Genomic DNA, 24,986 nt, shown 5'->3' with positions numbered 1-24,986 from the left:
CACTTAATTGTTTGCACCACCCAGGGACTCCTGAGACATCGTACCCACTGTTTTTAATGACCTCAGGAGATGGTGAATTTTCTCTCTCTGGGTAATCTCTCTGGTATTAACCAGAATTTTTTTTTTTTTTCTTTAGCTTTAAGGCCGTACAACCCACCATACATTGGGCCAGCTCACAGGAAACTGATCAAGAGAACAGGAGACATTCAATGAGAGTTTTCTTTCTTGGTGTTTCAGGAGAACTAGAAAGAGTCACAGCCTTTCCTTAATGTTGATGTATTTATTGAGGAGGAAAGAAATTATGTAACAGGGAAGTGCGGGGCACTGTTTGAGAACTTGGTCTTACCTGGCTAGTTATGGAACATTCTTATGCCTTGTTTAAGGATTTCTTTTTTATTTTTCAGGATTTGTTTTCAGGAAGACAGGAGGAAAGGAAGACATCTCAGGATCCCATTTCGAGGGTCCTTTGGCTACATTTCCACTGTCAACATTTTCTCCAAGAGTCCTGGGCCAGACACCTGGATTTCCAGATGGGTTTTGTAGTCAAGGAGATTTTAGAGAGGGGAGGTATTCCAGTTATGTAGAAAAGTTCAGTTATCTAAAGAATTTATTTTATAAAATACCATAAATCTTTGTGACCTAAAACAACAGCAATTTATTACTTTTCATGATTTTGTGGACTGACTGGTATCAACTGAGTGGTTTTGTTCCGCATGGTGTAGCTGAGGTCACTCATGGGCTACATTTAGCTGGAAGCCCGGCTGGGACTAGGACATCTAAGATGGCCTCTCATCCTCTAATACCTCTCACCATTTGGCAATGTAGCCCAAGTTTCTTCATACCATGGCATTTAGCTTCCAAGAAGGAATGTTTCAAGAGGACAAGCCCCAATATGCAAGCACTAATCAAGCCTCTGCTGGCATCATTTTGCTAATGTCTCATTGGCCAAAGCAAGTCACATGATCAAGTCTAGAGTCAGTGTGGGAGGGGGCTACACAAGGGTGCAAACACCAGGAGGTTTTGTTCACTGGAGGCCACCACTATAATGATTTACCACAAGTGAGCAGGGCAGTTTTGCACACTGGATCCTCAGTTGTCAGTGCTTAGGTATGGATGCGTAACCTAAGATCTGGTCCTTGACTTTGCAGTTCCAGAAACTCTATGTGACTAGGAGTTCATGCTTAGCCCCGTGCGTTTATCTGAAATTGCTTCTCATCATCACTCGAAGACGTGAATTTAGGCTGTCATAGTTTTATCTCAAGATTCTGTCGTCTTGGCCACAGATGGTTGAACCAGAGTGGACACCCGACCTATGACTCTGTTGGCTGAGCTGGCCCAATTGGACTTTTTCTTAAGACTCTGGAATGGGAATACTGAGAGACTAAGATCCAAACTGGTGAAGAGATTATAGAAAATCTCGTAGATAGTCTAAAACGAGTTCAGAAATATATCTAAACTCCTGAGATGACTAGAAAATGAGACTGCTAAACCATAGTTTAAGTGGTTAAGTGCTATGGCTGCCAACCAAAAGGTCGGTAGTTCGAATCCGCCAGGCGCTCCTTGGAAACTCTATGGGGCAGCTCTACTCTGTCCTCTAGGGTTGCTATGAGTCGGAATCGACTCAGCGGCAGTGGTTTTAAACCATAGTTATTAAGAGATTGGCTGCTAACCAAAAGATTGGCAGTTTGAATCCACCAGCTGCTTCTTGGAAACCCTATGGGCAGTTCTACTTTGTCCTATAGGGTCGCTATGAGTTGGAATCAACTTGATGGCAACAGGTATTCACTAGTGGATATATGTTTCTGCTCATTCTCTTATGCTCCATGACAATATCTAGCTGCAAGGGAGGCTGGGAAATGTCATCTCTAGCTGAGTAGCCATGCACCCAACTACTATGGAAGAAGGAGAAAGTGTATTTTAGTGAAGACTTAGCTGCTGCCTCCTTCCCCCCACCCCCTCCCCACACAGCATAGTGTTCAATTCCTGGTTACCTTTCAGGAGGGAGAAAGACAAGAGTGTATTTACAGGGAGTAAACAGGATGATGAAGGCCTCAAAATCAGGCCATAAACAGATTGGTTAAAAACTTGGGGATCGTTATATTGAATATTTAGGAAACGAAATGGCTGCTTTTGAATGTTTTACGTGCAAAAAGAGATAAATGTTGTTCTGTAAAGGCTCCAGGAGTAAATATAATAAGAGGAAGCTAAGCAGTAACCAGTTGCCATCAAGTCAGTTCTTGACTCATGGCTCAGAGAAATGTATTTATGTTCATTATAAGAAAAGAAGATTCTAGCAGAGTTGTCCAGAATGATTTACACCTCAGGTACATTGTGAACTAGAAGAAGAGATCAAAAAAAAAAACAAAAAAAATTTTTTTTATTGAGTACATATTATGTGCTCAACACTATTGAGGTTGCTTCCAACCCTGAGAGTCTGTTGCAGCTCCACGTACTTTTCTCCAAACCCTATTTTTCGTGACTCACTGACAAGCCTGCAAAGAGCATATATGAGTTAAATTTGTGGGGTAGAACATCCTAGGGGATAAGCCCTGGAGGGTGTTGTGTATGTTCAAGTTGTGAGTTCTGTGGTAGATGGAGAAGTTGGCCAGGGTGCAGAAAGAAGGAAGCATATCACTTAGTTATTTTCTGATTCTCAGCAGCAACCTGAGATCTTCCAGAAGGGGTTATATAGTCCTGACCAGCATAGCTTTGTGGCGGCCCTCCTGTCTGCCGTATTACCACACTGGTGAGCCCAGAGAATGCTGCCAAGAAGTATGAGAGGGCTGCTTTGAAAGCTCTGTCCAATGTACGAATGTCCATTGTCTTCCATATAGCTCCTGTGGGTACTGGTGGGAGACAAGATGCCTTTCTTGATGTGAGTTCCTGGTTGTTTACTGGAGTCGACAAGAGTGTTTTGTCATTCCTTGTACTTCTGGATCCAAAGATATAAGAGAACAGAGGGGCCCCCACATCTGCAATTCACATAAACAAAGTGACAGAGTAACAGGAAATGGGCCAGGGCACACAAACAAAGACATTCCCCAGAACAATGGGGCAGGTATCAGAAACTAGCCCACGAACTTCTTTAAAGTTGTCTCTCAGAAGCAACCAGATGAAATGAACCCCAGAGACATGCGTCGAACATCCACCTGTGACCCCTGTGTGACCTTTCACCAGGGGCTGTGAAGGGAGGCAGCCGCAGCTGGGGAATCGAACTCAGAGTGAGAGACTGCACAGGCATGACACCCCATAAGTCCTACTATGAATTCCAGAGGCCTGTGGGACAAGAGCCGTCTTAGAAAGTAGCTGCGTGTGCACCTTCGGTAACCTATCCCCACCCAAAACTGGCTAGTTACCAGAAAACCCCACCTGTGCCTCTGAATAAACATGAATCTTTTTCACACTGAAGTATTTAAAAGCCCGTGCAAGTCCTTCGTTCTGTGAGACGGGCGGTAAGCATTGCCTAGGCCTTCCTTACCTCTGCTTGCAAGCCTCTTCAGTAAAGCTTTGCTGGTGTGCCTTACCTGCTCATTCTTGACCAGTGAGAGGCAAGAACCTTATTTAATTAAAGGCATAGAGACTCTGGCAACAGTTCTGAATCTCCTCAATATTTCTGCTTGTTTCTCTTTAATTGAACACTCACCTCAGTCAATCCTAAGCTCTAATGTTATGCTGGTCTACCAGTGTGGACACTTAAGTGACAAAGTTTTAGGAAGAGACCCTAAAACTTTAAACCTCCTTGAAGCTTGGGATAAACTTTATGTGCCCGCAAGTAAGAATTGCCACACTTCGCTGGGAAGTTGGAGGAGAGCTAAGAGATTGAAGTAGAAATGTATTTGGACATAAAAATATTTTAGTCAAGCTGTGAAGAAGCAGCACAGGGGATGATTTGAGGCCCCTGGAGCCATCAAGTAGCATGATTGGCAATACCGTTTGGAGAACAAGGGTGTTCTGTGTGAACAGTTTCTCACACTTACCCACACTCCACCTTCCAGCCCTGTCTCTGTGTCTTTTAAATCTAGTGCCTCAGATTTAGTCAGATGATAATAGACACTTGTCATGCCTGAGTGAAAGGTTCCAAAGGGAGGTTGGAAGGGTCTTATGACCCTGAGGAAGAAAGGATGTTTACAGTCGAGTTGAACCTATCCACCTAAAGAGCTTTAGCCAGCTTCCTCCCAGTTCATCTAATGGAAAGCACACTTCATCACAGCAGGTGACAATTTTTTCCCAAAAAAACACAGAAGGTAGACTCAAATGAGAAAGGCATATTCTTTCAATTGACTTCCTAAGGCGCTCTAACCTTTTGTCTTTAGCCTGCTTGTAATAAGTGCCATCAAATTAGCCAAGAATGACTCTATCTCAGCATCCAAGAGTAGGGGCCTGTCTAGAAAAATGAGTGCCTATGGCAATTAGTTTTAAATTGCTGAATGATCTCACAGCTGGCAATGGAAACTTCGATGGCCAATAGAAACTGCTCATTAGAGCCCTTCCTCAAGCAGTACTCAGGGTACACGTCCTACTTGCGATACCTTAGTTACACCTCTGTCAAGAGGAGTGAAACCAAAGAGAGTGTGGGTGGGTATGATGTCATTTCTCCTCATAAGGATTATTTCCTTGTTCTAGATTGCAAAAAGTGAAATTATGTTAAAAGATATGAACGTTGTGAAGGACCTTGATACGTGTTGCCGAACTGCCTTCTTGAAAAGTAGTACCAGATCACGACACTGAACTCAAGTTCCTTATAGACCCACTGCTGTCTTTGGACAATTTCTCATAGAAATACACAACGCTAAGGTACTAGGTATAGTACTAGGTATAGTACCTTAGCATTGTGTATTTCTAAAGCTAATACTAGGTATAGTACCTTAGCGTTGTGTATTCCTAAAGCTAACAGCTGTACTATATTCCTGAATCTTACTACCAGCTCCCGTTCTTACAATTTAACTGTAACATTGATACTTAGAACTCTTTGCCCCACTCACTCTAGGGACTGAGTGTACTTGAAAAATTAATTTTAGAGTAAGTCCTTATATGTAAAGCTCCCATTCCAGGATTATACGAGCCTGAATATATACCCACTACACTAGGCATACTCTCAACATGAGCTTGGCACATCCACTGGCAGCATTTTGTTGGAGAAAATAAAGACATGTTCCTAAGGAATCTCAGGGTGCCTCCTACACGTACTTTTAAAAACGTGCTTGTCGTTAAAGTATTTGCATTGTGTGTAGTCCCTTAATGCGGAAATAGGCAAAGGAAAAAGGGAGAGAGACTTTGTCACTGTTGTTCATTGCTGTATTTCAGCACCAAAAACAATGCCTGGCACGTAGTAGAAGCTCAATAAATATTTGTTAAATGACTGAGTGAAATTTTCCTTCTTTTGTTGAGAAGTCTCATAGGGCATTTGTTTGGATGGTCTAAGGGTCATAAAAAGGATGCCTTTTGGGGTTTCTTCCTCATCCACTTTTCAGGGAATCAGGCATCTATTTGATACCAGCTGTGCAGTCCCAGGAACCTTGTTTATATAATATGATGTAGCCTTGCTATAGATGATTGGCTCAGATATACTTTCTCTTATTTTGGAATTGCACTAAGAGATTTCTATTTGTGACTGTACTGGTCTTTGGAAAGACCTCTCAGGAAGTGGGAGTGAAGTCATGGTCTCTTCTAGGTGGAGATGGAGAGCCGAGAAAGGCCATTTGCAGAAAGAGACAACAGAAAGGAGTAAAGGAGAAGTACAGTAAAAATGAGCTTAGATTCCACTGTGTACCCACTAGAATTGCTCAAATGAGGGCAGACAATACCAAGTGTTGGTAAAAATATGAAGCAACTGGAACTCACTGCTAGTTGAAATGTAAAGTGGTACAACCACTTTGGAAAACAGCAGCAGTTTCTTACAAACGCACACTTGCCATGTAATGCAGAAACCCTATTCCGTGTATATTCACAACATACAGATTTCGTCCAAGATATATGTGCTGGAATGTTTCCTGAAGCACTATTTTAAATAGTCCCAAATGGGAAACAACTCAAATGCCCAACATTAGCAGTCTGAATAACTAAATTGTGGTATATTCACAGAACGGAATACTCCACAGCGGTAAGAATGAATGAATTACTGTGACATATGGATGACATTAATGAATCTCATAAGTACAATGCTGAATAAAGAAAGTGTAAAAAACAATCAAAATTAATGTGTGCTGTTAGATGTCAGGACTGTGGCTAGCCTTGGGGAATAATAAGTGGAGGAGTGGGAGCTTCTGAGGTGCTGGCAATGCTCTGTTTCTTGATCTGGTGCTGGTTACATTGCTGTGTTTAGTTTGTGAAAATTTATGGAGCTGTGCACTTAGGATGTGCACTTTACATATTCATATTTCAGTAAAAAGATTTAGGAAAAATTTTCATCTAAAATTTTAAAAATGAGTCTAGAAACAGAGATGAATGCCTGCTAATGTCAGCAGCATTCCTTAGATTCCATGAGAAACCTGAACTGTTGTTTAAAATTCCTTTTCTGGATGTAAGGTATCTTGTCTGGGTTTCTTCAGTCTGGGTATCCAGCCATTGATTCCCAAGCCTCTTCCACTGGATGGAAGCTCTCCTAGTGACATAGATTTTTGGCCCACAAATATCCCTTTCCCCTCCCCCATCCTGGCCATCTTCGAAAGTAGATGAATCTGTTCTCTGCAGGAAATTAAGTACATATTCATCAAATAAACAATTTGCAGATGTTTAGTCTAAACTAACCCACCAAATCTGCTTCCCAGAAAGGAAGCAGCATTTCCTATCTGCCTGGGATGAAAGATGGAGAATGCTGGCATCCAGATCACCAGCCAACAGTCTTGGGACACAGTCTGGGATGTCTTGTAGTCAGCAGAGACACTACGATTGTGGTTAAAACTATGCTCAGAAGTTTGGTGATTTATCCCCCAGCTCAGTCCCCTAGATGGTTTCCTGAGAAAACAGAAGCCAACTCAGTCCAGTTCCTCCCACACAACTTATCAAAAGGACAAACACCTAGCCCATGAAGTGGAGGTTATGGAGCAATGAGGTGCTCGCAGCTTAGTGAAGATTGGGCACTTGGCACTGAGCCCTAATCTTCGCCACATGGCTCATCTACCCAGCTCTAATTCAAACCTAGATAATGGAAGTAGCATCTTTATCTAGACAGGCTCAGATTTTTCCAACTTCATTCAGTACAATAAAGGATCATTGCAAAGCCAAAGTTCTGGATGCCAACTCTTTACATCTGTTCAGCGTCTTCTGTGACTATTTTCCCTCTGACCTTTCTTCTTGGATTGAATGGATGACCTCACTTGCTTCTAACCACAATGACTAGGACTCAAAGATGATGTCTGCTTGGAAATAAAATTTGGCTTCGGTAGCACCTTTCTGCCTCTGTATGGTTTAGACATCTCCAGACTTTTTTGTACCAGAAGACAGAAGAGGGAGATCTGGCGATTGGGCGCTTCTGGAAAGCCTGCTTAGTGTCAGTGCAAAGTGAGAATTTCATTCATTTACCCAACAGATGTTTACTGAGTACCTGTTATGTCCATGAATTATCTTACGTAATGACTGAGAATACAGCCATAAGCAGGATAGATAAAAATCTCTTCCCTCACGGGGTTTATATTCTAGAAGAAAGGAGATAGGCAATGAATGTGTAAACAGATAAAAGGATAATTTCAGATAGCCATAGAGCTATGAGTAAAAGTGAAAAAATGTGATGAGAGAAAGAATTGCTAAGACTAAGATGGGAGCAAGCTGCTTTGGTAGGGTGGTAGGAGAAGACCGCTCTGGGGAACATTACATTTAAGCTGAGACTTGAATAATAACATGATTTGGGGAAAAGAGTATCCTGGACAGAAAAACCAGCAAGTACAAAGTCCTTAAGGTGGGGACAAGCTTAGTTGTTCAGGAACAGAAAGGACAGTGTGGCTGGAGTGAAAGAGAAAGGGATTTCAGATGAAGCCAAAGAGGTATGCAGGGGCTAGATCATGTGAGATCGTAGGCTGTGTTATGGAATAAAATTTGCTTGCCTGATGTAGACAGATGATTCAAATTCTTGGAAAGCCTCAAAGGGAAATAAAATACAGTACTAATTGTGGGAGAGGTAGTATAACCTAGTGGCTAGGGGTTTAGACTCTGGAAACAACTCTCTGGGACTACATCCCAGCTGTACCACTATGCTGTGTGAGTTTAGCAAAGTGACTTAACCTCTCTGGGCCTTGGTTCCTTCACCTTTAAGGTGGGAATAATAATTCATCCTCACAGATACTATTTTGCATTGAGGATTAAATAAATTTATATCTCTAAGATGCTTAGAACAGGGCCTGGCATTTACTATTTGCTTAAGTATTTTAGTTGTTGCACTGTTGTTGATGTTATTAATATTGTAGACTTATTACTAATGGGAAAAGGACTTTCAATGAGCTCTTCACTATGTTCTACTTTAGTTTTAAAAATGATAAGTGGAATTACATTGTCATAGAGTGCTTTATCTGTCTCTAACTCTTCCCTCCCTTCTCCTGTCATGACCTCTCTGGGTGGAGTATATCTCCTTATTCTACTGACTTTGGGCTTGGTCATGGGTTAGAGATTGAATTGTGTCCCCCAAAATATGTGTTGGAATCCTAACCTTATACCTGTGGGTGTAATTCTTTTGGGAATAGGGTTTTCTTGTTAATGAAGCTGTGTCAGTGTAGGGCGTGGCTTAAGCCTAATCACTTCTGAGTTATGAAAAGAGTAGATTAGACTCTTACAAAGCTGATTAGACTTAGAAGCAAGCACAGATGGAGGGAGGATAGATGCCACATGAAGATTGCCAAGGAACCAAGGAACACTGGGGCTACAGAGGCTGAGAAAAGGATCTTCCCCCAGAACAGCAAAGAGAGCCTTCTCCTACAGACAGCGCCCAAATCCATTCTCTGCCATCCTTGCTCTTTGCAGCTCTTGTTTTAGCTTAAAATTTCTGAACGGGTATATCTTATTAAGTGAGCCTAAGTTGTGTGTTTCAGCTTTCAGGATAACCTGGGAATTGCCACATAGTGGGCAGTAACGTCTGTGACCACCAACCTTGACCTAGTGCACAGCTATTAATTCAGCTGAAACACAAGAATACAGCCAAACCAGCTGTTAAAATATTTCCATGCCACTTGTAAGTTATCACTACCCCTAGTCCCCCAAGTCCCCCACCAACATGCAGGAAATCCCAGCCCTCCCCCAAGACATCCTAGACCACTGCCTTGATTCAGCAACTGAAGGGTTAATGCTTGGAGCAATAAGGAGCCTTTGGGATTCTCCCCTAGCTGCTGTGGCAGAGAGTCAGTAATGCCAGTGATCTCTGGTTATGAAATATTTTGGTTCCCCCTCTGCGTATGGGCCTTCTGCTACACCAGGTAAGCACTCTAGTGGGCATGGGGTAGAATGGAAGAAGAGTCATGGGTCTGGCCTTCCACATCATGCCAGGTCCCATCCATCCTGCTCCAAGATGAGGCTGTTTTTCTGCCATCCCAACATCAGTACCTGCTTGTCAGGCTTGAGCCAAAATGCTTCCATAAGTCATGGCCATCTGTGAGTGGAATCTAACAAGGGGAAACCAGGACCATGGAGAAGTGATGATCTGTGGTGCTTACTATGAAATGCGTATGCCACAGGTATTTGGCTTGCAGTAATTTGTGTTTGAGATCCAGATCCAGTACCTATAAAACCCTGTACCTAGAGCCCACATGTAAGGAAAGCTAAACTTTGTCTTCTTTCTTGCCAGACCCATTCACACACAGGCTTATATGGGAAGGAACTGCGTGGTCTTTTCCATTCTGTGTATATTTTCCAGTATAGTCAGATGTAGAAGGAAAATGTATTTACCTCAGTGAGGGAGTTCAGTTTGTGAGAGAAAACTCCTGTGGGAGGGGGAAAGACTGACAAGTCACAGGGAATTAGACAAGCTCTCCAAGTCTGCAGAGGAGCTGCAGTTCCAGCTTCCCTTATGCTGTGGCCCATCTCAGGAAATAAAGTGGTCAAGTTCGTTCAGGGACCACTGCCCACACTCCATCACTGAAGTGTAGCCCAATGGTCAGGAAGGTTCAGGAAAGTAAGGACTGCCCCGACATGAGACCCCCATCCCTTCTAAACAGACTGCTGAGCAGTAAAACAGTTCCAACATTGAGGGACTTTGTTTTTCATCATCACTTGTTGCCTGTGAACATGGGCTCGGCTGTAGTCATAAGGCCTCTGGGTGGGATTATTCTACGCGAAGATGGACTGAAAAAGTGGGGGTGCCTGTATGTGTGCTGAGCTAAAAGAGAGAGGAAGGAGGGGAGAAAGACAATGTGGAAAAGAAAACGAAAGCAGTATTTGAGGCATATGAAGGGAGAAAGACTAAGAAATTTTCTTTCTTGGCTTAACTGAAACAATGAAACAGAGCTGAGCTTTCAGTACCCAAAGACCACTGAGTAAGGGGACCTCAGGGGAATCACTCGATGGTGATCAGTGAGGTAGAGCAACCCAGCCCGGGGTTGGGACAGAGGCCATGAGGCTCCTGTGTTGGCCACTTTCTGTCCTCTTTCATCTCTAGGTTGGACCTGATGACCAGCATCTAACACCTAGTGTTCCCTGACAAGCTAGAGATAGCCTGTTGTTTTTAAGTCTTTTTTTTTTTTTTTTATTGTCATTTGTACTCAGACCTTCTGCAAAACACCTCTTTAAAGCATTAAAAAGCAAAGATAACACTTTGAGGACTAAGGTGTGCCTAAACCATGCCATGATATTTTTAGTGGCCTCAATGCATGCCAAAGCTGTACAATGAATAAGGAAGACAGAAGGAATATCTCAACATGCCCCACATAACTGGACCCCTAGAAATTTCAGGCCTAGAATAATCCCTGAATTTTTGTGGGATTAATTTCCCACCCTATGGCATGCAACCATTTTTTTTTTTAACTTTTATTGAGCTTCAAGTGAACGTTTACAAATCAAGTCAGTCTCTCACATATAAGTTTATATACACCTTACTCCGTACTCCCATTTGCTCTCCCCCTAATGAGTCAGCCCTTCCAGTCTCTCCTGACAATTTTGCCAGCTTCCAACTCTCTATCCTCCCATCCCCCCTCTAGACAGGAGATGCCAACACAGTCTCAAGTGTCCACCTGATACAAATAGCTCACTCTTCATCAGCATCTCTCTCCTACCCACTGTCCAGTCCCTTTCATGTCTGATGAGTTGTCTTTGGAAATGGTTCCTCTCCTGGGCCAACAGAAGGTTTGGGAACCATGACGGCCGGGATTCCTCTAGTCTCAGTCAGACCATTAAGTATGGTCTTTTTGTGAGAATTTGGGGTCTGCATCCCACTGATCTCCTGCTCCCTCAGGGATTCTCTGTTGTGCTTCCTGTCAGGGCAGTCATCGGTTGTAGCCGGGCACCAACTAGTTCTTCTGGTCTCGGGATGATGTAGGTCTCTGGTTCATGTGGCCCTTTCTGTCTCTTGGGCTCTTAGTTGTCGTGTGACCTTGGTGTTCTTCATTCTCCTTTGATCCAGGTGGGTTGAAACCAATTGATGCATCTTAGATGGCCGCTTGTTAGCATTTAAGACCCCAGACCCCACGTTTCAAAGTGGGATGCAGAATGTTTTCATAATAGAATTATTTTGCCAACTGACTTAGAAGTCCCCTTAAACCATGGTCCCCAAACCCCCGCCCTTGCTCCGCTGACCTTTGAAGCATTCATTTTATCCCGGAAACTTCTTTGCTTTTGGTCCAGTCCAGTTGAGTTGACCTTCCATGTATTGAGTATTGTCCTTCCCTTCACCTAAAGCAGTTCTTATCTACTAACTAATCAGTAAAATACCCTCTACCACCCTCCCTCCCTCCCCCGCCCCGTAACCACAAAAGTATGTGTTCTTCTCAGTTTATACTATTTCTCAAGATCTTATAATAGTGGTCTTATCCAATATTTGTCCTTTTGCCTCTGACTAATTTCGCTCAGTATAATGCCTTCCAGGTTCCTCTATGTTATGAAATGTTTCACAGATTCCTCACTGTTCTTTATCGATGCGTAGTATTCCAGTGTGTGAATATACCACAATTTATTTAACCATTCATCCGTTGATGGACACCTTGGTTGCTTCCAGCTTTTTGCTATTGTAAACAGAGCTGCAATAAACATGGGTGTGCATATATCTGCTTGTGTGAAGGCTCTTATTTCTCTAGGGTATATTCCGAGGAGTGGGATTTCTGGGTTGTATGGTAGTTCTATTTCTAACTGTTTAAGGTAACGCCAGATATATTTCCAAAGTGGTTGTACCATTTTACATTCCCAACAGCAGTGTATAAGAGTTCCAATCTCTCTGCAGCCTCTCCAACATTTATTATTTTGTGTTTTTTGGATTAATGCCAGCCTTGTTGGAGTGAGATGGAATCTCATCGTAGTTTTAATTTGCATTTCTCTAATGGCTAATAATCGAGAGCATTTTCTCATGTATCTGTTAGCTGCCTGAATATCTTCTTTAGTGAAGTGTGTGTTCATATCCTTTGTGCACTTCTTGATTGGGTTGTTTGTCTTTTTGTGGTTGAGTTTTGACATTATCGTATAGATTTTAGAGATCAGGCGCTGGTCGGAGATGTCATAGCTGAAAATTCTTTCCCAGTCTGTAGGTGGTCTTTTTACTCTTTTGGTGAAGTCTTTAGATGAGCATAGGTGTTTGATTTTTAGGAGCTCCCAGTTATCTGGTTTCTCTTCGTCATTTTTGGTAATGTTTTGTATTCTGTTTATGCCTTGTATTAGGGCTCCTAACGTTGTCCCTGTTTTTTCTTCCATGATCTTTATCGTTTTAGTCTTTATGTTTAGGTCTTTGATCCACTTGGAGTTAGTTTTTGTGCTTGGTGTGACGTATGGGTCCTGTTTCATTTTTTTGCAAATGGATATCCAGTTATGCTAGCACCATTTGTTAAAAAGACTATCTTTTCCCCAATTAACTGACACCGGGCCTTTGTCAAAAATCAGCTGCTCATACGTGGATGGATTTATATCTGGATTCTCAATTCTGTTCCATTGGTCTATGTGTCTTTTGTTGTACCAGTTCCAGGCTGTTTTGACTACTGTGGCTGTATAATAGGTTCTGAAATCAGGTAGAGTGAGGCCTCCCACTTTCTTCTTCTTTTTCAGTAATGCTTTGCTTATCCGGGGCTTCTTTCCCTTCCATATGAAGTTGGTGATTTGTTTCTCCATCACATTAAAAAATGACATTGGAATTTGGTTAGGAAGTGCATTGTATGTATAGATGGCTTTTGGTAGAATAGACATTTTTACTATGTTAAGTCTTCCTATCCATGAGCAAGGTATGTTTTTCCACTTAAGTAGGTCCTTCTTTTTAGTTTCTTGTAGTAGTACTTTGTAGTTTTCTTTGTATAGGTCTTTTACATCTTTGGTAAGATTTATTCCTAAGTATTTTATCTTCTTGGGGGCTACTGTGAATGGTATTGATTTGGTTATTTCCTCTTCGATGTTCTTTTTGTTGATGTAGAGGAATCCAAGTGATTTTTGTATGTTTATGTTATAACCTGAGACTCTGCCAAACTCTTCTATTAGTTTCAGTAGTTTTCTGGAGGATTCCTTAGGGTTTTCTGTGTATAAGATCATGTCATCTGCAAATAGAGATAATTTGACTTCCTCCTTGCCAATCCAGATGCCCTTTATTTCTTTGTCTAGCCTAATTGCTCTGGCTAGGACCTCTAGCACAATGTTGAATAAGAGCTGTGATAAAGGGCATCCTTGTCTGGTTCCCGTTCTCAAGGGAAATGCTTTCAGGCTCTCTCCATTTAGAGTGATGTTGGCTGTTGGCTTTGTATAGATGCCCTTTATTATGTTGAGGAATTTTCCTTCAATTCCTATTTTGGTGAGAGTTTTTATCATAAATGGGTGTTGGACTTTGTCAAATGCCTTTTCTGCATCAATTGATAAGATCATGTGGTTTTTGTCTTTCGTTTTATTTACATGGTAGATTACATTAATGGTTTTTCTCATATTAAATCCCACTTGGTCATGGTGGATTAATTTTTTGATGTGTTGTTGAATTCTATTGGCTAGAGTTTTCTTGAGGGTTTTTGCATCTCTGTTCATGAGGGATATAGGTCTGTAATTTTCTTTTTTTGTAATGTCTTTACCTGGTTTGGTATCAGGGAAATGGTGGCTTCATAGAATGAGTTAGGTAGTATTCCTTTATTTTCTATGCTTTGAAATACCTTTAGTAGTAGTGGTGTTATCTCTTCTCTGAAAGTTTGGTAGAACTCTGCAGTATAGCCATCCGGGCCAGGGCTTTTTTTGTTGGGAGTTTTTTGGTTACCGTTTCAATCTCATTTTTTGTTATGGGTCTATTTAGTTGTTCTACTTCTGATTGTGTTAGTTTAGGTAGGTAGTGTTTTTTGTAGGATTTCATCCATTTCTTCTAGGTTTGCAAATTTGTTAGAGTACAATTTTTTGTAATAATCTGATATCATTCTTTTAATTTCAGTTGGGTCTGTTGTGATGTGGCCCATCTCATTTCTTATTCGGGTTATTTTTTTCCTTTCCTGTATTTCTTAAGTCAGTCTGGCCAGTGGTTTATCAATTTTGTTAATTTTTTCGAAGAACCAGCTTTTGGCTTTGTTTATTCTTTGAATTGTTTTTCTGTTCTCTAATTCATTTAGTTCAGCTCTAATTTTTATTATTTGTTTGCTTTTGGTGCCTGATGGATTCTTTTGTGGCACACTTTCTATTTGTTCAAGTTGTAGGGACAGTTATCTGATTTTGGCTCCTTCTTCTTTTTGTATGTGTGCATTTATCGATATAAATTGGCCTCTGAGCACTGGTTTTGCTGTGTCCCAGAGGTTTTGATAGGAAGTATTTTCATTCTCGTTGCAGTCTATGAATTTCCTTATTCCCTCCTTGATGTCTTCTATAACCCAGTCTTTTTTCAGGAGGGTATTGTTCAGTTTCCAAGTATTTGATTTCTTTTCCCAAATTTTTCTGTTATTGATTTCTACTTTTATGGCCCTGTGGTCTGAGAAGATGCTTTGTAATATTTCGATGTTTTGGATTCTGCAAAGGTTTGTTTTATGACCTAATATGTGGTCTATTCTAGAGACTATTCCATGTGCACTAGAAAAAAAGGTATACTTTGCAGCAGTTGGGTAGAGAGTTCTGTATAAGTCAATGAGGACAGGTTGGTTGATTGTTGTAAGTAGGCCTTCCGTGTCTCCTTTGAGCTTCTTACTGGATGTCCTGTCCTTCTCCAAAAGTGGTGTGTTGAAGTCTCCTACTGTAATTGCGGAGGTGTCTATCTCACTTTTCAATTCTGTTAAAATTTGATTTATGTATCTTGCAGCCCTGTCATTGGGTGCATAAATATTTAATATGGTTATATCTTCCTCGTCAACTGTCCCTTTTATCATTATGTAGTGTCCTTCTTTATCCTTTGTAGTGGATTTAAGTTTAAAGTCTATTTTGTCAGAAATTAATATTGCTACTCCTCTTCTTTTTTGCTTATTGTTTGCTTGATATATTTTTTTCCATCCTTTGAGTTTTAGTTTGTTTGTGTCTCTAAGTCTAAGGTGTGTCTCTTGTAGGCAGCATATAGACAGATCGTGTTTCTTTATCCAGTCTGAGACTCTCTGTCTCTTTATTGGTGCATTTAGTCGATTTACATTCAGCGTAATTATAGATAAGTATGTGTTTTAGTGTTGTCATTTTGATGCCTTTTTATGTGTGTTGTTGACAATTTAATTTTTCCACTTACTTTTTTGTGCTGAGACGTTTTTCTTTGTAAATTGTGAGATCCTCGTTTTCATAGTATTTGACTTTATGTTTGCTGAGTCGTTACATTTTTCTTGGTTTTTATTTTGAGTTATGGCGTTGTTATACCTCTTTGTGGTTACCTTAATATTTACCCCTATTTTTCTAAGTAAAAACCTAACTTGTATTGTCCTATATCGCCTTGTATCCCTCTCCATAGCAACCATTTTGTTTTTATAGCATGCAACCATTTTACCAATAAGTCCAGATTCACTGACACGTCTTCCTTACTAGGTCCAGTCAGTGTAATGGGCCCATGTGATAGCTTGTGGAAGGGAAAGGTGATAAAGTTCCCTGCAGTGTAAATTAGGATGTATGGCTGGAGAGTTGTAGCCATGAGGTAGGGAACTGAAGGTGTATTGGTCATGCAGTTGTTGTTTTGTGTTGTTGTTAGGTGCCATCGAATCAGTTCCAACTCATAGCGACCCTATGCACAACAGAACGAAACACTGGCCAGTCCTGCACTATCCTTACAATCGTTGTTATGCTTGAGCTCATTGTTGCAGCCACTGTGTCAATCCACCTCATTGAGGGTCTTCTTCTTTTCAGCTGACCCTGTACTCTGCCAAGCATGATGTCCTTCTCCAGGGATGGGTCCCTCCTGACAACATGTCCAAATTATGTAAGATGCAGTCTCGCCATCCTTGCCTCTAAGGAGCATTCTGGTTCTTTTGGCAGTCCATGGTATATTCAATATTCTTCGTCAACACCACAATTCAAAAGCATCAACTCTTCTTCAGTCTTCCTTATTCATTGTCCAGCTTTCACATGCATTTGATGCAATTGAAAATACCATGGCTTGAGTCAGGCACACCTTAGTCTTCAGGGTGACATCTTTGGTCTTCAACACTTTGAAGAGGTCCTTTGCAGCAGATTTGCCCAATGGAATGCGTCTTTTGATTTCTTGACTTTTCTTCCATGGCTGTTGATTGTGGATCCAAGTAAAATGAAATCCTTGACAACTTCAATCTTTTCTCCATTTATCATGATGTTGCTCATTGGTCCAGTTGTGAGGGTTTTTGTTTTCTTTATGTTGAGGTGCAATCCATACTGAAGGCTGTGGTCTTTGATCTTCCTCAGTAAGTGCTCCAAGTCCTCTTCACTTTCAACAAGCAAGGTTGTGTCATCTGCATAATGCAGGTTGTTAATCAGTCTTCCTCCAATCCTGTTGCCACGTTCTTCTTCATATAGTCCAGCTTCTTGTATTATTTGATCAGCATACAGATTAAATAGGTATGGTGAAAGAATACAACCCTGACGCACACCTTTCCAGACTTTAAACCAATCAGTATCCCCTTGTACTGTCCGAACAACTGCCTCTTGATCTATGTAAAGGTTCCTCAGGAGCACAATTAAGTGTTCTGGAATTCCCATTCTTCGCAGTGTTATCCATAGTTTGTTATGATCCACACAGTCAAATGCCTTTGCATAGTCAATAAAATACAGGTAAACATCCTTCTGGTATTCTCTGCTTTCAGCCAGGATCCGTCTGACATCAGCAATGATATCCCTGGTTCCACGTCCTCTTCTGAAACCAGCCTGAATTTCTAGCAGTTGTAGAGATGGGAATGTCCCAAGTCCACGGGTCAGGAAAGAGCCCTCTGATTCACATAGGCACAGGAGCTGTAAACCCAAGATTGGCAGGCCAGAGAGCAGGGCTCTTGCTCACAGTCTGTGAAAATGGGCAAATCTCAAGATTGGCAGGAAGACCACAGGTAAGCTGCTAGCTCAAGTCCCAAGAACTGGAGGTCAGAGAAATGGCAGCCAGCTACAGAGTCCAGAATGAGCAAAAGCCCCCGAGCCCTTTTGAATGTCTGTCCACACTTGATGCAGGCTACATGCCCAAGGAAGCTCCCTTCAACTGATTGGCTACTCACAGCAGATCCCATCATGGGGCTGATCACGTATTAAATCTCAATAGGGAAGTGATCACAACATTACAGGACTGCCAAAACACTGAGAATCATGGCCCAGCCAAGTTAACACACAATCGTAACCGTCACAGATCTTGATCTCCTTGCCCTTCCACAAGACACCACACTGGTCCATTACATTGATGACATTATGCTGATTGGACCTAGTAAGAAATAAGTATCAATGACGCTAAACTTATTGGTAAGACATTTGTATGCTAAAGGGTGGGAAATTATTCCAACCAAAATTCATTTTCCCTATACCTCAGTGAAATTTCTAGGGCCCCAGTGGTATGGGGCTTGTCAAGATATTCCTTGCAAAGTGAAGGAAAAGTTGGTGTATCTGGCCCCTCCCACAACTAAAAAGGAGGCATAGCACCTGTTGGGCCACTTTGGATTTTGGAGGCAACATATCCCTCATTTGGGTGTGCTATTCTAGCCTATTTATCAAGTGACTTGAAAAGCTGGTAGTTTTGAGTGGGGCGCAGAACACGGGAAGGCCTTTCACCAGGTTCAGGCTGATGTCCAAGCTGCTTTGTCACTTGGGCCATGTGATCTGGCATATCCAATGCTTTTGGAAATGTCCATGGCAGATAGAGATGCTGTTTGGGGTCTTTGGCAGTCTCCTGTTGGTGAATCACAGTGCAGACCCTTAGGATTTTGGAAAAAAGCCCTGCCATCCTCCACAGAAACTTGTTTCTCCCATAGCCAGGATTCATGGGTCCAGGAATCAAGAGATGGAAACGGAAGTGGCACCATTCACTATTACCCCTAGGGTCTCACTTGCAAAATTTTTGCTTCCTATCCCCAAGACCCTAGGGATCTTAGTTTCAAAGTGAGGAATGATCCCAGCAGGAGAAAAACACTGATCGAACTGGAAGTTAAGAATGCCACCTAGCCACTTTGGGCTCCTTGGCCTCTGGATCAGCAGGCAAAGAAAGGGGTTACCATATTGGCTGGTGTGATTGATCCTGATTACCAAGGGGAAATCAGAGTGATATTGCATGATAAATGTAAGGAAGAGGATTTCTGGAATACAGGAGATTCCTTAGGACGTCATGTAGTACTACCATGCCCTGTGATAAAAGGCAATGGAAAACTACAGGAACCCAATTCTGACATGATTGCTAATAGCCCAGACCATTCAGAAATGAAGGTATGATTCACCCACCAGGCAAAGAACTATAATCAGTTGAGGTGCTTGCTGAGGGTAAAGGGAAAACAGAAGGGGTGGTAGAAGAAGGTAGTTTTAAATACCAGTTATGACCACATGATCAGTTGCAGAAATGAGGACTATAATTGTTATGAGTATTTCTTCCTTGTATGTGTGCATCAAACATTTTTGTTTTCTTCACTCAAAAAATAGAAGATGTAAATGGTACTAGTGTAGTTAGGCCAAGAGGGGAAGTGACTTTCCCAAGATCACAGCACCAGTACCCAGCCCTGTTTGAAGGTGTACTCCATGCATGCTGCTTCCCACCCCTGCTTGAAATTCTTCCATCTCTGAGTTTGTGCATTAGCTACAGGAACAGATATTCCAAAAGGCAAGGTAAGTGTGGTGAACACCACACCTTTGATGTGGTGAAGCGTATGTGAAATTGTTCACTACAGATTTGTAAGTAAGCACAAGTAAACTTGTGCTTACCTTGCTTACTGGGTCATCTGCCCCCATCAGGGATTGTAAATTGAAAAAGAGGCTTTGATTCCGTAGGAAGGTGCTGTGGGGTTGGGAGAGAGACAGATGCCAGCCATACCTAGAAGCAGAGTCTTTGATGTGGTGAAAAACTATGAAAATGTTCACTACATATGATCTGGTAACCAGTAAGCCCTGTACTTACCTTGCCTATTGAATAATCTGCCTCTAATTAGCTAAATGCAACATCAGCCCATGGGTTCTTATCTCACAAACACTTGCTGATATCCCTAAGAAGAAGATGCTAGACTGATGCCCACTGTGTGGGGTGGGGGACTGGGGAAGCTCTGAGAAGCACAAAGACTTGTCTAGGGTTGCACATTGCTTAAGAGGGATGAGCTGTGTCTGAACCCAGCTCTGTCTGCTGCACCCAGGCCCTCCCCAGGTTCTGTGGGGGAAGGGGAGGGGGCTGTGTTAGTGTCACTGTGTAGAGTTATGGAGATGGCCTGGGGAGAGGTGAGCAATCAGCAGCCCAGAGGAGACTTTGGGGAGGTCTCATCTGAGGTTGGGCCCAGGTCAGGGGACCCAGAACATGACCTCACTTACTTGACACCAGAGTACATAGAACTTGGAACCCTGGTAAACAGGCACCCACATTGTAAACAAAGCCCCCTACCCAACTCACTTGAGTGGAAACGCTTGAACTGAGAACATGTTTTCTTGTTTCTCATCCCCTGTTGAACCGAAGCTTGAGAAAGCCAGGAGTTCGACCCTGTCCCGAAGGCTGAGACATGGTCTCATATCCCACCCCCGAAGGCTCTGGCCACTTTCCAAAAGGAACCCGAAGGTAACACAGGGTGGCCCAGAGCTGCCAGTCCAAGCCAGGCCACCACTGTGATCCCACCTGGGCAGCCTCACATCCCTCTCCCAGATCATACCAGCCCCCAGGCCATGCCAGCCCTTGTCCTCATGGGGTCCCTGCTAAACAGGGGCAGGGAGGAAATGTGGACAGAACTGATGAGACAGAAAGTTGTTGGATAAGGCAGGGTCCATTTGGAAGGGAGGAGGATGGGAGTCAGAGAAGGAGGGCCATGTGATCTGGGGAGATTTGGGAGGGGAGAAGTGATGATGAGGATGATGAAAATGGTGCTGTTGCTTGAGGGCAACCCCAAGCTCCAGCCCCACAGCCCCTCACCATCACTGGGTTCACGGGGCTGGGTCTGACCTGCAATGGGGTGGTGGCTGGGCCTAATCCATCAGGTCGGGTGCCTTGGAGACTGGGAGCTGGGGCATCAAGGCAGAGACCTCCTTCAAGTCCCTGCCCCAATCCCACTGATCACATAGAACTCTCTGGAACCTAAGCCTGCCCAGAGGTCCCAGTTCAGACCAGGGCTTTAGGGAGGGACTGTCAGGGTCACAGACCGAGTCAGCACTCTCACCTGGGGCTTCTCTGAGATGCAGCTCGCCTGAGTGGGGCAGTCAAATCACAGTCCTAACTACTGGAATTGCCTGGGCCACTGCTGACCCTATGCTAGTCCGGCTTCTCCCAGATCCTGCTGCAAAACTCAAAGGTTGATTTTTCTATCCGTGGGCTTGGCCAGGGCTGGATGGTGCACCCCTAGGCCGACCCACTCATCACATGGTGACAGATGGGAAACTGGGAGCTCCTCCAAGGCCCAGGGGGCACAAGGGCCTGAAGGGGCAGAAAGTGAAGGAGGTGGCTCAGAGGGGCCCTTGATGCCTCCCGGGCCACTGCCACCACTGTCTCTCCAGAACCAGGTGCAGAAGATCCCCAAAGAAAAGGAGAATGGCATCACCCAGCTGGGGTCCAGGAAGGGCTGGTGTAGGCTCAGGGTAAGTGCAGGGGAGGGGTCTGGGTCCCTGGGTGGGACCCTAGATGACCAGAGGGTGCTTGGGGCCCAGACAGCACCCTGGAGACCCCCAGTTCTCTCCCAGGAGTTTCCCACTTGAGGGCCCCCAGTCCCCTCTCAATGAAATTGACCACCACCGTTTCCTGTCCTCCTACCCCCCTGCCACTGCCCTCCCTGCCCTGGCCAGCTACAAAGCCTCTTTTCCCATATTTGTAAGAATATCAGAAAGGAGTTTTTTATACTGTCGTCCCTTCACATAAGCCCATGGGTCTTTTTGCATGTTGCTGCTGTTTTAGTGTTTAACTTCCAATCCCAGGGCCCTGGGCAGCAGTCGGCTGGGCTGTCCTTCCACACCTTCTCCCAGCCTCGCACATTGTCATGCTTAGCAGGCTTCTTCTACCCTAAAGTGCAGGGCTCAGGCTATGACACATCTTTTTCTGCCACTGCAAGCTCAAGAAACACATCCTGTGACCCATCCAGTTCAGGAGCTGTGTCCTTACCACAGAATGTTCCAGAAGGGAGACCAGTCCCCACAGTGACATCTAGTGCAAGCTCACTCCTTCCCGGCTGGGGACAGTGCACAGAGCAAACACACCCATGAGACTGGCCCTGGACTGATTCCTTGTGCTGCCCTTTCAGCAGGGCTACAGGAATGCTTACATGTGTCCTCATACACAGACCCACTCAGGACAGACTCCCAGGAGTGGCATGCTGGGGGAAGGATGTGCACATTTCAAGTTAGGATCACTAGAGCCAGACTCCTTCCCAAAACAAAAGTCGCAGTCCCATGGCCCAAAAGTCTTGACAACGGCTGTGTCCCTACATCGAGCCAGTTCTGGGTCTTAGGGTTCTTTTCCATTTTGCCAATCTGCTGTCACGGTGGCCAATGGAACTGCAGGGTGGCTTTGAGGTGCTTTTTGGCCCTGAGAAGCCAAGCCCCTTCTCAGTCCTTCGCTGGCCATTCAGTTTCACTCTTTCTGAGTCATTTGTTCACATCCTGGATCCTGTGGGGGTCTTTCTCCCACCCAAGGATCTCCAGGTTCTCACCCTTGGCTGGATCTGGGTATTCCATAGCTTCAGGTTCTCAAAACCCCCTTTGATGTACAGAAAGAAATATCCGTGTCCTGCTTATCTCATGGGTGTGTTTGCTCTGTGCACTGTCCCCAGCCGGGAAGGAGTGAGCTTGCACTAGATGTTCCCCTCTGAGTCAGGAGCAGAGCAGGCCTTACGCAGCACAGAGGGAACATCGCAGAGCCCTAGTGTTGGACAGTTCTGGGGGCTGACCAGGTGACTTTGAGGAAACACTAGACATCACCAAGCCTCTGTTTTCTCATCACTGGAATGGGGTGTTTTGTGAGGACTCACTGGAACACTGCTCTTCCTCCAGGGAGATACCATGGTTACTTAGTTAACAAAATAACTTCAGGTTCCTAATGTTTCTAATCATCTCTCCACCTCCAAATGTGCTTGGAAAGCCCAGCCCTGTTTTCTGCTGAAGGCACTCATGTCCCACCTCCTGCCACAGGTCACTGAGGGAGAGGGAGTGCCTGGTCTGAGCTCCGTGGCCCTGACCCTCCTGGTGGTTCATGAGGCTGCCTCTGACAATATGTCCCTCCTCTGTCCCACCCCAGTGTGTCTGTGGTTCTGACGAGGACTTGGATGAGGCCTGGGTGATGAAAACCTTCAAGGCAGGCTCACTGGAGAAGCTGGTGGAGCACCTGGTGCTCGCATTCCTAAAGGGTAACTTCTCCTACATCAGAATCTTCCTGGGAACCTATAGAACCTACGCCACCACCCAGCAGGTCCTAGACCAGCTGCTCCAAAGGTGAGCGCCCTGCCCTCCACAGCCCAGTGGAGGCTCTGTCCCCTGCCAGTTGTGAGTCTGCAGAATGTCACTTCACCACTCAGAGCCTGTTTGCTCCACTGAGAAGTGGGGCGATAAAGGACAAATCAGCTAGAATTACTGTCAGGGCCCCGTGGGACAAGCCATGGAAAGTGTGTACCAGAGCCCAGCTCTTTGGTAAAGGGTGTTGGAGGGTCTGGGATGTTCACATTTATTATTTTCTTCTCCCCCATAAAGAAACTGTCTGCCTCAACCTTCACTCACTGTGTGCCCTTGAGCAAACTCATTTCCCATTTGTAAAGGGGAGGTTGAGATTCCATTTAGTGGATCCTTGTCCTTGGTATTGCCAGAACGGGGATCTTGGAGGCTGGTAGAAGGGTCCCAGGACTCTCAGATACCTGGGAAGGTGCTGCTTGGGTTCACTCATTTACCAGTTGTCTATGAAGCCCCTACTGTTGCAGACACTGTTCTAGGCACTTAGCATCGTTCAGTAGACGAAGCAGGTAGGAAGCCCTGCCCTCCTGGACCTCCATTCTAGTCGGGGAGTCAGACAGGAACATTAGACATCTTAAGCAAGTAGTGTCCACAGTGCATTAGATGTGACACCCTCACACCACCTCTAGGTATGGATGTAACCACCCCTATTCTGCCCAGGATGCTGAACCCCAAGACCAGCTGAAAGGGTGAGTGGACTGTGGGTGGACAAAGAGGGGCTCCTGTCTATTCAGAAGGGTGAAAGCTGTACGGGGCCTGTGTCTGGATTGGGGCTGGGCAGACTCTGGACCCCACACATCTGGATTCCACTACAGGAATGAGTTTAGAAGCACCTCCTGCAGGAGATAAGCAGTCATAGAGAGCTGGGGATGGAACCTGGGCATTCTGGGGAGCAGAGGGGAGGCTGGGGGCTCAGAGAGGCCCCTGAGAGAACCCATCCCCGCACAATCCCCTCACATTTCCATTTGCCCCCCCCCCCATATTGGGGGCCCAAAATAGGAGGTGCGGGGTGGAAGGGAGAGAAATCTGCTCCTGAATCTCAATCCCCAGTTGTGGATGCTCAGCTGCTATGCGGGGCCCCTGTCCCAGGGGAGAACAGTGTCAATGGGAGAAGAGACGATCACACGTGTGCAGAGAATCAGGCAGCATGGTGCTGCACACTCTCCAGAGGAGGGTACTGAGGGCCTGGGCATCTGGGGAAGGGGACAGCCTCCATGTGTCGCCCAGCATCAGATAATCCTGGAGCACTACTGTGTGCCAGGCTGTGAGATGAACATGCAGACACACATCTCCGTGCCCTTAGAGGGTTACTGCCCAGTGGGGAGAGGGCCAGGGGAGAGAAAGGGATGTAATTCAGGCTTCCCAAGGAGGGAGAGTTCTTTAGATCATTGATGGGGACCTCCCTGGGATGGAGGCTGTGTGCTAGCCCTCTGCTCAGTGACCAGGCCTGCTACTGCCAGGATAGCCAGAGGGTGTGATGCAGGGTGGTGCTGACCTTTGGAAGGACGGGCAGACACAGGGCCCTTTGCAGGGGTGCCCTGGGAGGGCAGTGTGTCAGGAAAAGCCAGGCCTCTGACCCTGCTCTTCACCACCCACCCCTAGTGCCATCTCTTTTATCCTGGGCACGTGGCTGAAGGAATACTCAGAGGATTTCGATCAGCCCCCAGACTTCCCCTGCCTAAAGCTCGTGATGGAGTATGTGCAGGTGAACATGCCAGGCTCACATCTAGAGCACCGTGCCCAACTTCTGTTGGCCCAGCTGGATCAAATGGAGGTCACTGAGACAGAGCCAGAGGGTGAGGAGGACTGGGCATGCCTGCACGTGAGCTTGTGAGGGGGACATGGGAAGACCCCCAGAGGCTGGGGTTGACCTATAGCGCAGAGTAACCTCAGACCCTCCTCTGGTG

At 44.6% G+C, this 24,986-nt stretch overlaps 2 protein-coding genes across 19 annotated transcripts in view; both read left to right on the top strand.

Moving 5' to 3' along the window:
* The window catches only part of LOC126068466 (uncharacterized), a 1,054,989-nt gene that overhangs the window by 739,706 nt on the left and 290,297 nt on the right, over window positions 1–24,986 (top strand). For 9 of the 16 annotated variants that reach the window (XR_007515696.1, XR_007515694.1, XR_007515695.1 and 6 more), the window contains one exon: window positions 137–498. The exons of 2 other annotated variants lie outside the window; for them this stretch is intronic. Coding sequence is in view for 2 of the 14 variants with exons in the window: in XM_049871017.1 (XP_049726974.1) it covers window positions 137–142 (6 nt within the window). In the remaining 12 variants the exon portion in view is untranslated. Of the gene's footprint in view, window positions 1–136; window positions 5,474–24,986 lie in introns of those variants that run through there. 5 more of the 16 variants (XR_007515690.1, XR_007515689.1, XR_007515688.1 and 2 more) reach the window with 4 other exon arrangements.
* Window positions 1–24,986, top strand: part of LOC126068451 (ral guanine nucleotide dissociation stimulator-like) — a 480,137-nt gene that overhangs the window by 453,476 nt on the left and 1,675 nt on the right. Inside the window, exons 2-6 of one of the 3 annotated variants that reach the window (XM_049870990.1) lie at window positions 18,895–20,218; window positions 21,145–21,225; window positions 22,874–23,067; window positions 23,709–23,768; window positions 24,682–24,875. In XM_049870990.1, coding sequence (XP_049726947.1) covers window positions 20,084–20,218; window positions 21,145–21,225; window positions 22,874–23,067; window positions 23,709–23,768; window positions 24,682–24,875 — 664 coding nt within the window. In that variant the 5' untranslated portion in view covers window positions 18,895–20,083. Of the gene's footprint in view, window positions 1–15,920; window positions 20,219–21,088; window positions 21,226–22,873; window positions 23,068–23,708; window positions 23,769–24,681; window positions 24,876–24,986 lie in introns of those variants that run through there. The other 2 variants (XM_049870989.1, XM_049870991.1) reach the window with 2 other exon arrangements.

The sequence above is a fragment of the Elephas maximus genome, chromosome 27 (assembly GCF_024166365.1).
Source record: "Elephas maximus indicus isolate mEleMax1 chromosome 27, mEleMax1 primary haplotype, whole genome shotgun sequence".
Lineage (NCBI taxonomy): Eukaryota > Metazoa > Chordata > Mammalia > Proboscidea > Elephantidae > Elephas > Elephas maximus.
Note: the sequence above shows the minus strand (reverse complement) of the source record. Positions and strands in the feature narration are given on the sequence as shown.